The sequence below is a fragment of the Ischnura elegans genome, chromosome 1, assembly GCF_921293095.1.
Source record: "Ischnura elegans chromosome 1, ioIscEleg1.1, whole genome shotgun sequence".
In the NCBI taxonomy this organism is placed as follows: Eukaryota; Metazoa; Arthropoda; class Insecta; order Odonata; family Coenagrionidae; genus Ischnura; species Ischnura elegans.
Genome location: NC_060246.1, coordinates 51,086,833 through 51,100,079, shown reverse-complemented (window position 1 = coordinate 51,100,079; position 13,247 = coordinate 51,086,833). Strand labels below are relative to the sequence as shown.

At 38.3% G+C, this 13,247-nt stretch overlaps 1 protein-coding gene across 15 annotated transcripts in view; it reads left to right on the top strand.

Annotated features, from left to right (window-relative positions):
- LOC124160140 (cytoplasmic dynein 1 intermediate chain) overlaps positions 1-4,044 on the top strand; it is a 50,902-nt gene extending 46,858 nt beyond the window's left edge. For all 15 annotated transcript variants that reach the window (XM_046535979.1, XM_046535909.1, XM_046535954.1 and 12 more), the window contains 2 exons: positions 1,336-1,602; positions 3,570-4,044. In XM_046535979.1, coding sequence (XP_046391935.1) covers positions 1,336-1,602; positions 3,570-3,776 — 474 coding nt within the window. In that variant the 3' untranslated portion in view covers positions 3,777-4,044. The remainder of the gene's footprint in view (positions 1-1,335; positions 1,603-3,569) is intronic.
- Positions 4,045-13,247: the final 9,203 nt, after the last annotated feature.

The following is a 13,247-nucleotide window of genomic DNA, read 5'->3' as shown; positions in this document are numbered from 1 at the left end:
AAATTATGCGTCAGAAATTTTTGAATCGATACCATTTCTCCTTTTCCCACTGAAAATTCTTGAAAATTTGCTCCAATAAATGAGTTTTCAAATGCCGCAAACCACATTAAAAAATAAGCTTTCTTGACCGAGGTATCTCAAAAAGAGTGAAAATCATATTTTCAAGCTAGTCGGCCCTGGTGGGCTTCTAGCGGGCTGAAAGTATCGGGAGGTTAGTCCTGTTTGATTCCAAATCGCATGCCCCAAGTACGGAAAAAATCCCAGAGAGGGTACTTTTCACCCTCTTATTCAGCTATGCCCTTTATGAGGAATTTTAACCCTTGAGTGATATTTTTGCACCTGATATTTTTACATAACTGGGTGCGTGCCATACTTTGTCCACAATATATGAATTTATATGATAACACTCGATTTTTGTTAAAATTTATCTTTATTTGTTGAAATTAGTTCAACCTTTTACATGTACAAATGATACAGATTTGAAGGTACACAGGTGGTACATGGCCGGTTGCATAGCGTAATTTATACACAACGAGTGTCGATTTTCTCTTGCTTATCTAAAAAACTTGTTTCAATACTTTGTGCTTTCTAAACTCACACAATAGACAGTCAAAATGACATCGTAAGAATACATGACGCCCTTCAGGAAAAGCAAAGCACGAGGTACATAGCCGGTCGCATGGCGTACTTTGTATGCCATGGGTGTCGGTTCCTCTTGCCAATCTAAAAATAAATTAGCTACTATACATCGAGCTTTGAAAACTCGCACTATAGACATTTGAAGTACGTTGTAAGAATACGTCAGGCCATTCTAGACCAGAATGTACATTCATTGTTGAAATCCTTGGTTTTCGAGCTTGATACGCCAGTGAGGGTTAAGGTTTGATACTCGAGAACAAAAGGATTCAACATTTAGGTTTGATGGAATTTTGAATTCACCCTTAAAATAGTTACGTAATGGCTGTTTAAAAAAATATTAGAAATTGACTTAAGATATTTTAATGACTTCTGATCACTTCCGAACGTGATTATAATTGTGGACTGTATATTGTTTAAATCAAAGTCGAGCCGGGCCGGTGGCATACCACTCACCGCTGCTGTTCCCGTCGGGGGCGCGACTTGGCTCCTTCTCCTTGGGTTGCTCTGCAACCATGCGCTTGCGAAGTTTACTGGACGACTGCACTATTCACTCCCATTCTCGGAGTGACAAAACAAAACAAAACCAAAACGAAAACCCGACAATTCGTGGTATCGCCAACAGGTGGCGAGGCTCGACTTTGTCTGGGAAATTCACAACCAAACAACTTCTCATGTAGAATTTCTAATTTTTTATAGGAAAACAAGCCCCTTTACTCCTTTGAAGACAATGGTGATTATGTGTATGATGTTGCATGGTCACCTATTCATCCTGCCCTGTTTGCTGCTGTTGATGGAATGGGAAGGTTAGACCTGTGGAGCCTTAACCAGGATACAGAAGTCCCAACAGCTAGTGCATTTGTAGAGGGTGGGCCAGCATTGAACCGAATCTCATGGACACCCCTTGGAGACCATGTTACTGTTGGAGATGATTTTGGAAAAATATGGGTTTATGAGGTTGGAGAGGTAAGAATGAGATTTCATGTGAATGCTTTGAATTGGAATGTTATTTTAGTTTGGTGTTTAAAGTTTAATTGATTCCCAAGGTTCTATCTCCATTCTAGTGCAAAAATGTCTTTTCTCTTGGGTTGCCTAAGTTTTCATTGGCTATAATACGAAAAACTCTAACATTGGCTAGTTGTACTCTAAGTCATCAAATTAGTTCCTTAACTGAAAAATGTATCATTCATTGTCAATTATTCTTCTTTATCCTAAGTATTGGCTTAACCCTTTCACTGCTGTAGACGTACCTAGTACGTCCGCACTGCAGACTGCTGTGGACGTACCTAGTACGTCCGCACTGCAGACTGCTGTGGACGTACTTCTTCTTCCTCCCTACCATGCGGTCAGCACTTATGCCGAAGCACTTCGAAGGGTCCCTAATCCGGGACCCTATCCTCGACCAGGTCACCCACGCAGGACTGTCTCCACGACCCTACCAGCAGGTAGCCTGCCTCCCGAAAGTGACCGCTCTGACTGCAATTTGAAAATCAATCAATCCGATCATCAAAAAATTATTGCTTTCATCGCACTCTTGCCAATGATGCAATCAAATACGTCTTTGAACCGTGTTTCTGCAATGAAAAATAGCGATTTTGTTAACTTTGCTAAAATGACCATTTTTCCGGTTGTCCGCAGCCACATTTCTAGCAAAGTTAACAAAATCGTTATTTTTCATTGTAGAAACACGTTTCAAAGACGTACTTGATTGCTTGATTGGCAGGACTGCGATGAAAACAATAATTTTTTAATGATCGGACTGATTGATCGATTTTCAAAATGCAGTCAGAGTGGTCACTTTTCGGGAGGGTAGGCCCCCGCTGGTGGGGACGAAGAGACGGTCCTGCGTGGGTGAGCTCGTCGAGGATAAGGCCGCGGATTAGCGACCCTTCGAAGGGTGTACCACACCCATCCTGGAAGTACCTGCTCCATGGGCCCACGAAATGCATTTTAACATTTTCGCCGCATGTGAGGAGAATTTTTTCGGAGATAGAACAGCAGCGAAAGGGTTAATCAGAGTTCGTTTTTGGAAAATTATGATATTTTTGTGGATGTGAGAATTGTTTTGTCACAGTTAAATCTTATTGTAGCAACCTCCCGATTACCCGGGCTAATGATGGGGAGAGGTGGCACGAATAATCGGAAAACGCGGATAATCCAAACTTTCGCTTCAATTTCATATAATTTATGTAAATCAAACAGTCTATTTTTATTTATGCACATTGTCTGTTATTCTGCATTTCATTCCGGAACCTGATAGAGCTTTTTTCCCGACCGCGATCTTTTAAGTGGCATTGGCATGATTGTAATGGTATTTCTACTGCTCAGTAAAACACCAGGTTTCCAAAAATCATGCAACCGTGACTGCTGGATCATGGATTCAGAAAAGTAATTTGCACGAATGCTTCAAAACTACAGCGCGAGGTGCATCTCGTACAAGTTGCCAGGGGTGCGACTAACTGTTGCAGGGTGCAGATCTCTGATCACTGAGTGCGATCGTGCACTGTGATGCTTGGAAAAAAGTAGCACATAATGACCTTGAAGGCGGCAAGCATCGGCTGTCGACCTCTCATCACATGTCTGGCTAATATTTCAGTTTCTTTACACCACTGCCCAGTCTCTTGCTGTGAGACCATTTGATGGTGTTGATGTTAGTCACTTACTCTCTCTCCTGCGATTTATTTGCAACCTCAACTTCTGTCCTCCCATCTTTTGTTTCCAAGCCTCCCCTATTGCTGTTCTCTCTGAGTGAATAACAAGGTCAGCTCTTGAACATCAACAATATGGATAGTGAGTCTATTTAACATTAGCTGTGGTATCTCAAAGAGTATGAATATGACATTCACACATCTCTAGTGAAAACTTAGCTATTGATGCCAATGATATCAATCCTTGTGTGAGTTCGCTTCACGCCCTTAATTTTGTCTTTTCAGCAATTGGCTCAACCTAGGCATGATGAATGGACCAAGCTGGTTTACACTCTTCAGGAATTAAAGAACAACCAGGCAGATGAAGAGATTGATAAATTAAGTCTAAGTTCTGGTGCCAGCAGTGGATTTAGTAGTCTCTCTGCTTTTGACAAATTGAGCCTCAACTCAGGAGCTGGCAGTGGCTTTGGTAGCTTATCTGCTTTGCGATAAATCATTTGTATATTTTAAATTATAATTTGTAAGTATTTCATTGTGATTATGAACTTAAACACTTCTGCAGCTTAAAACCATCCTGTTGTGGGAGCTTAATATTAATACGTATTCCCTTAATTTTTGTATAAAAGACCATATTTTGAAATCGATAACCTAATTCAGGCTTATTTGTTGACTCTTTAAGTGAAATTTTTTGTCATTATTTATGTGATTATATCTTTACATTAAAATTTTGATCATTAAATCTATTTATTCAATCATTTTACTTTGTAGTTTTCTCTCATAATTTAAGGTGAAACAGGTTGTTCAAGCTTAGTGTATGTAATTTAACAAATATTTTAGTGGAGTTCTTTTTTCATTTTTTGCATTGATAATGATTGGGAAGTTTATCTAGATTTATATTAGGCTTATGAATATAATTAACATTAACTTATATATTTTCATGTCGGTCTCTGTGGCAATGAGGTGAATGTCCTTGACAGCCAAATCTCTGGCCATAGGTTCAAATCCGGCCAATTTTGCTTACAGGGGATGGATGTGTGTGATCATCATCATAAATGTTTTTGATTAATGACAATTTTGTCTAAGTAAATTGCCATCATTATTAAATTAAAGGAGCCATGAAAAAAGCTTTCAAATCATAAGTTATTGCAACACACTTACAATGGTATACAGTGAAACTTCGATCTTACATTCCCCCATTATACATTTTCCCTGATTTTGCACAGTTTTTATCAGGTCCCACACAATACCGCCTTTAAACAATGATACTCTATTTTACAATATCCTCAATTTTGCACTTTTTGTGAGTGGTCCATTCAAAAGTGTAAAATAGAGGTTTCACTGTAGTATTAAGAATTTCTGCATTATGGATAGCATTTATGTACAATGGCCTCTCAGGCCATAATGCTCACAGAAAAAATTAATGCTCTCTTGGAGGAAGTGTGAAGAGCTTGAACTGACTGTATACCATATCTATTGCCAAGTGTATTTGTGCTTGGCCAGCCATCCAAGAACAATAGGGTAGTTTCCTTCATCAAAGAAAACGAAAAGCATTGATTGAGATTCATTACCCACCATTAGTGTATTCATAAGATACAAATTATTTGGTTTTAGAAACACCGGTTTAGAAGAATGGCAAGGGTCAAATTTTATCCTCATTTGAAAAAGGCCAGATTGGCGCCCATGCGATTCCACTCCACGTGACGTCACAGGGACCTAGTTTCTACACGAGAGGATAGGAGTTATACATCGTCTGAGGTTACCAATGCATGCATGAAGCACAGAGCTCAGGGAAAAATGTCTTAATAATCACCTATTAAAACTGGCTAAGGTCGGAAAGTTTTCTTCGTTTGATAAGGTATTAATAATCCTTTTTTAAGCCAAGTGCTACCAGCCAGCAAGGTACTCAGCTACCTGCTAGCATCCTGCGTCCTATCAGCGCTCAGAGCCTCGATCAAGGTCACCTCTAAAGGCAGGAGGGGGAACCAGAAATGCGTCGCACGGACTTTTTCCCATCATTCCTACTTACGCATCGCGTTTTCGCGCGCTTGAAAGTTTACACTTTTCATTTAATCGCAAAAAATAGATATCGTCATTTAAAAAGCTAAAAGCGTGAAATACGTACTCCTGGAGTAATAATCTTTCGATTTAGGCAATAAAAAAATAATAGGAAACCACCCTATTGTCTCATTGTCGTAGCTATGATGATACCTCCCAGGATATCAATGTAACGTTGTCAAAATATCCATAATGTGTTTTGGATGTATCAATTTTATTTACAAATCTGATGGATATCGTCCGCTGCTTGGGTCTATTGCGGTTTGGAGAGGAAATGATAATCGCCAGCTCAGAGATCAACTGACTTCTATCATCGACCTCAATTTGACTCTTGACCCTTTTGAGAGTATTAACCGTATTATCGGCTGTGTAAGAGCAGATTTTTACTTCCAGTTTACACCAGAAATTGCTCAGAGCATCATCATATCTTTGGATCAAATATTTGACTTATTATGTTCCTATTTGGAATCTTCTTGTGATGTAGGAGTTTTCTTCTGACTGTTAATTTCTTTTGCCATGACGATCTGTTAAAACCACCTAAGGTGTCCGCTCTACTGACTTCTGTAAGAATATATAATTTGGTTGATCACGTTTTAGAGTGCGTCATGGTGTGTACAGCTTTTTTGTTTGAAAAGATATTGATTTTGTTGTGATCGCTGCATGTATATAAGACTGCTCAGACTAATACCTGGCAAAATATACAGGAGAAGAAAAATAGTGTCATGAAATTGTAACCCTGGATAGCTAATGGCAGTAGGAATAAAAATTAATGATGATGTTTGGGGAAAAAATGCACCATTTTTATACTACAGGAACTCTGAGCCAATGATTCCACTTGGTCGCAAGTTTGCCGTGTTGCCCAGATGCCTTGGATACATAGCAATCTACAGAAGGCAAAACATTTGAAATCATGAATTGTCCTGAGCATCCTGCTACAGGGCAAACTCTCGGCCAAATGGAGCGCTTGGCCCAAAGTTTCTATAGTTTAAAAATGGTATGTTTTCGGCCTAAATATCATCAGTAATTTTGGTTTCTACAGGGTTAAAATTTCTTGACACAACTTTTCTCCACCCTGTATATAAGCGTTAGATTATGAAATTGTTATATATATATTCATAATTCAATTCGATAACAAAATTAAATTTCTCTATCTTCATTATCGTTGGATTCAAAAATGGAAAATGTGAATAGCAAACTTCTGATTAGATTTGATTGATGGTCGTTAAGACTTCATGATTGTTAAACCCGTAAGTACCAAAGATTTCATCTGGTTCTAATTGGGCAAGCCCATTTCCCTCCCCTACATGTGTGCAACTTGGGAAATTGGTGGAATGGTCGAGTTAGGCTTTCAAGGTGCATAGTTCTGACTCATGAGTCCAAATTGCCTAGAAATTGTATCTGAATCTACTTGACTCTTTGCCTAGTAGAGCCAGGAGCTGTCTGGCCAGGTCAGCTGGTTGGCAATCAACGAGGGCCCCATGCTCAGGGGGCCCCAATCGTCGTATTGTGAAGTGCATGTGAAAAGTGTGATGAAAAAAGGCTCAGATTATTTGAATCATATTTTTTTGCAATGATGAAATTCTATGCTTTCATTTGTTGCTTTATTTACATCGTACTCAGTGTGAAAAGATTATTAAAAACTAAATAAAATAAAGTTGTTGGAAGATGAGAACCTGATGGTTTATTGAAAGGGTTATTCGAAAAAGAATTTTTGAGGTTTCACAGTTTTCAGTGCAGTTCCAAGAAACAAATTCACTATGTAGAAAATAGAATCACAATGCATAGTTAAATTTTATAAGCAATGAAATTATCACTTTTCGTAGTATTTTTTATCCAAAAATTGCAATTTTTCATTAAATTTTATCTAGATTTTAAGAGCCTGAATAGTGCCAAAATCCATCTCTGGGTATGAAATTTCCTAAAATTTTCTGGGATAGAATCAGCGAATCATCAGTAAGGAGGGCCCCATCATGAGCCCCAGTCAAGTGCCCCCAATCACCCCAGACCACCCCTGGGTAGAGCGCTTTGGATGCCAATCCACCTCGGAGTTTGAATAAGATCCACCTCTGACTGATTCGGATGTGAACGGTCTTTCATAAGAAATTGCCATGGGTATCGACAAACGGTCAGTGTAATCTATTCAAAATCTACAGAGCATAGCGGCATTAAATAATATCGCTAAAAAGATGATTACTTGAGATTGTGGAAAGGTAACTTTGATATAATTCAACCGAGGGCCATGTCAATAAAAGTATTAGTCCAACATGAATGCCGTAAAGAAATAAACAAAAGTGGCCTGCTCTTTTCAAATGGAATGATTATCAACTGTGCTAGCCTAATCCTTCGCTATAAAGAACATCATGAAAAGGTGTTCCTTACTACAGGCTATATAGATTAGGTATTGCCCCCTTTTCAGAGAGGGGCATGTCAGGCAGCTACTGATAGGGAAGCAAGTTGTGTGATGAAATTTCACTCTCAAACTCAAAATTTTAAGTTGGGAATGTGGTAGTATACTTTCTATCGAATACTTTCTGGATGATAAGCAACAGATAGGGACAAAAATTTGGAATGGATTGCTGAGCCAATGTACGGGATTGGGTATCTGTTAAAAGCATCCTAACAAATTATTTTCGTGTCATGCGAGGGAGAAAACACTATGAGAGTTTTTATAACTGAATTGTCTCTTGACTTGTTGCTATTCTTACAGCTGTTCTACACGCGGGACATCATTGCGCAAGCTAGAACTGAAAACATTGAAATTGCGAGAATGTGAGCTTGGAATTAGAACACGGGCTATTTTGTAGTCCTGCACACTAACTTTAATTCCTATTATGCGTACGAAGATGAAGATTTTTCATGCTCCAAAATTTTTTCTTCATAAATCAAAATTTTTCTCCTCGTCTGGTATTTTTTTACTTTAACGTGCACCCCCGCGGAACAAGAAATATAAGAATTTTATGTAAGCAGAAGCCTACAGAAAAGGTCATGGTTTGTGGTAAACCAAGATACTTTTGTGGCATTTTTTTCACGTTATGTTCTTATATTGTTGTGCCAGGCTTCCAACACCTCTTCGAAAATGCCTCCAATAGGAAGAATGGCATGTTTCACAATTCTTGCTCCATGTATGTTATACTTGCCCATGTTGTGAATAATTGGTGGCATGTGATACCATGGATACTTAGATTTTAGCTGTTTTTAGGCATTATTCTGAGAAAACTATAATTTACTTGAAGTCCAGAGGAAACAGCTCTCTAAATTACTGAGAAATGGGTAATTAGGTCATTCAGAATTCCTTGAAAAGGATTTTACACTCTATTAGGATTGTTAATCAATTAATATTTATTTACCAACTCAAACACATTTGGGGGAGACATTTTAAGACGGGTAGGAAGTGTTATTGGCTGTTTTAACCAAATTTTATGAAACTTCAGAAATCTGCTATTCACTCTGGGGTACTCATTCCACTTTCAAAAATATTGATGAAACAACACTTTTCGAATGAAGGCCACAAGCATTTTTTTTATTTCTTGCCTCCATCCTATATTCGTTTTTTGTGTAAAAACTTTAATACCAATGATTTCATCTGTTTCATGGACCTCCCCCATTTTCCAATACCATACTATTTACATTTTGGTGAGTCACTTTCATTGTATACATGAGTGGACAAATATACTGTGAATGTCCTTCAGCACAAACTTCGACAAGGAATACTGAAGGGAGACATAATGAGCACTTAGTAGGAAATGAACCTTGAGATGAAATGAGCCAATCGTGTAGGTGGCATATTTTAGGAAAAACTAATTTGTAGAATGGAAACATTTTCACATGTTCAAAGTAATAGAACAAATCTGAGTGCATAAAGGGGTAGCCGCCGAGGACAAAGGGCTAGGGGGAGCGTGAACCGTAAGGTTCCTAAGCCTTCCACGGAAAGACCCGATGGTAAAACCATCAGGAAAGGGTACATACCATAAAGGCACTGCAAATAATAAGTAAATGAGTTCAATTCACTCAAGATTTAGGGAAAACCCAGTCCATTAAAAGGACTGCTACTCATATCACGCCAAGTGCCTACCTCGTGTATTGTGGGTCACGGGCCGTGAGAACCATCCGACATCAGTTTGATTTACCTCGATAATACCGGAGGGGTGCCAGTTGGAGCAAGATTTTTCTTCTTTGTTTAATAATTTAAACTTCAGTCAAACTCCAGGTATAAATATCTCAGGAGCGGGAAGCGGTGGTAACCACTTCCATCCTAGCATCAGGTAAAAAAATAGCGTTGGACGGTGATATTTTAAACAAATCATAAATTCAATAAAAAATGATTGACAGTTACAAAATTTTGCTCATAGTTAACTAAATGAATATTTATATCAATTAATTTCCTTAAATATCCCGAATTATTTATTATATTCTATTGATTAGGGAACAAACATTGAAATAGTTCTCAAATAATTCGCGTAGGGGGTGGTTGGACACCTATGCCCATCACTTTTTAGGAGGGGTGGAGCAGGATTTCTCTTTTGAGAATTACAGTTGACGCATTGTGTTATATAATGTCGTGTAGAACACTCTATTCAAAGTGAAAAGGGTAAAGTTTGCCTCTACCCTATGTAAAAATACGTGACAAATAAGACATTTTAATTTATTTTATGAAAAAGTAGTCAAAACTAGCTATTCTAGAATAAAAATTTTCACCACAAAGGTTTTTCAAACTGTTCGTTTTTATCATGGCGTGCTTTTAATTTAAGCATTTTAAAACAAAATGCAACTGCAGCAAAATACTTAAGTCAATTTTCTTGAAAATATTTTTGAATATGATTAATTAATTTGAATATTTGAAAATTCAATTGGTTCTTTTCTTCGAATTCAATTGAACTTCCTATTATTCAATAGAATATTCGTATTTTCTACTTAAAGTTTCGAAATTCAATTGAATTTTTGGATAAATAATTAAATACAAGGAAATTCAATTGAAAATAGGAATTTTATTCAATAATTCAATTGGAATTTTATTTAATATGCTTGTTTTTTTCCAATAGGGCAGAGATCTTCTCTCTAAACAAATGACTTAGATATAAGATTATTTCAGAAATATGTTGAATGATTCTATTCAATATTCTACAATAGGGTAGTTTCCTTCATCAAAGAAAACGAAAGGCATTGATTGCGATTTGTTACCCACCGTTAGTGTTTTCATAATATAAAAATTATTTGGTTTTAGAAATTCCGGTTTAGACGAATGGCAATGGTCAATTTTAATCTCATTTGAAAAAGGCCAGATTGGCGCCCATGCGTTCCACTCCACTTGACGTCACAGGGACCTAGTTTCTACACGAGAGGATAGGAGTTTTACATCGTCTGAGATTACCAATGCATGCATGATTCACAGAGCTCTGGGAAACATCTCTTAATAATCACTTATTAAAATTGTCGGAAAGTTTCCTTCGTTTGATAAGGTAGTAATAATCCATATTTAAGCCAAGCGCTACCTGCTAGCAGCCTGCGTCGTATCAGCGCTCAAGCCTCGCCTCAAGGTCACCTCACAGGGCGGCAGCGGGAACCAGAAATACGTCACACGGACTTTTCCCATCATTCCTACTTATCCGTCGCGTTTTCGCGCGCTTGATAATTTTCACTTTTCGTTTAATCGCGAAAAAAAAGGTATCGTCATTTAAAAAGCTAAAAGCGTGAAATACGTACTCCAGGAGTAATAATCTTTCGATTCAGGCAATAAAAAAATAATAGGAAACCACCCTACTAGAAAATCCAATCGTTTTTTCGAAAGTTAAAAGTGAAAACATAATCATTTTGGGCCAGATTTTATTTTATTTCAGCCCACTGTGCGTGGCCAGCAGCAAGCTCCAGACCATGCCGCACTGCCGAAAAATCGATCTTAATTTCGACGTCGTTGGCAGTCGCAATTCATCTCAACGTATCACAATCGATTCTTTGTGTATATGAGATGTACATATCTTGAGGTAACACCTCAATCCTTTTTTTACAATCCTACATCCTACATTCTACATTTTGTTGCTATTAAATTACTACAAGAGGTTTGGTATTATTTCAAACATGCTGAATTAAAAAAATCCATGTGGGTAATATTTGCGAAATTTGTTCAATTTGTTTAAAAAAGCAACCGATGAAAAACGGTTTCTTTCAAAACATGCACTTGATAACAATAGGGTGGTTTCCTATTATTTTTTATTGCCTAAATTGAAAGATTATTACTCCTGGAGTACGTATTTCACGCTTTTAGATTTTTAAATGACAATATCTATTTTTCGCGATTAAATGAAAAGTGAAAAATTTCAAGCGCGCGAAAACGCGACGCATAAGTATGAATGCCGGGAAATCTCTCCGTACGTCGTATTTCTGGTTGCCCCTCCCGCCCAGTGAGGTGACCTTGAGGCGAGGCTTAGCGCTGATACGACGCAGGCTGCTAGCGGGTAGCTGAGTACCCTGCTGGCTGGTAGCGCTTGGCTTAAATAAGGATTATTAATACCGTATCAAACGAGGAAAACTTTCCGACCTTAGCCAGTTTTAATAAGTGATTATTAAGACATGTTTCCCTGAGCTCTGCGCCTCATGCATGCACTGGTAACCTCAGACGATGTATAACTCCTATCCTCTCGTGCAGAAACTAGGTCCCTGTGACGTCAGGTGGAGTGGAATCGCATGGGTGCCAATCTGGTCCTTTTCAAATGAGGATAAAAATGGACCATTGCCATTCGTTTAAACCGGCATTTCTAAATCGAAATAATTTAATATTATGAATACACTAATGGTGGGTAACGAATCGCAATTATTGCCTTTTGTTTTCTTTGATGAAGGAAACTACCCTATTGTGCAAAGTTTTTAATCCCAAAATCAAAAAAATCAAATCATATGCTTTCCGCCGAAAGTTGTCCCATGATAGATAGAAGGGTCTAGTTCGTGGAAGGGGGCAAGGTTGCCAGGTAAGAAAGGGAAACGCCCACATCACATGTAAGAAAAATGCTTCCGTTTAGAAAAGAGCTGGAAGGGACGACGAGCGTGAGGGACACAGGAAGAATCCCTTGTTTCGGTGATTCAAAGAAAGAGATTGTTTTGGTGGGTCAGGCTTGTTTCGGTGCTTCATATGCATGTGACAACGTTGTCTGACTTGGCGAGGCTGTGAGGCAAGGTGCGTATAATAGGACAAGGTGCCTATTATACTCACCTTGGCTGTGAGGTGCGTTTGGGGGATAGCGATTGGCTGCTAACCGTGCTGGCGAAGGGTTCTCCGCCCCTCCTGTTGCGCTGTCGTCGGACAACTCTCGCCGGCCGGACAGTACCCATGGCAATTTTACCGGAAAGCCAAAGGTCCGTGGTTAATAAAGAGTATGAGACAATTTGGAGCAAACACGTGAGTTTTTCATACATTGCTACGAGTGACTGAAAAAGATAAGCATGAGTAAGCCCATGTATGCCATATTATCATAAAAGTTTAAAGAGCTAAGAGAAGAGGAATGCAAAAAGAGGCTAATGAAAAAACAGGAAAAAATTCTCCAAGAAGAGCGTGCGGCCAAGAGAAAGGAAAAGGACGAACAAACGAAAAGGTAATGCAGGCCTGAGCAGAAGCTATAGCTTTGAAAATAACAATGCTAGAGGATCTATTGCTATCATGTTTTTTAATTATTCAATAATTTAAAAATTATTGTTGAATGGAAATTTTAAGGTTAGTATGATATACTTGTTGAATAATGTTCGAAATTGTTTAAACTCCTGAATAAAATTAATTAGTTCATGACCTAGTGATGATTTTCATTGACATGAACATTCATTGGTACTATCTGTGGCCATTTGCTGGATTTTCTGGATATCATCGGGTTTTTTTTGCGTAATATCCTTTCCCCGTTGTACCTTGGATCATTATTCATTTACACC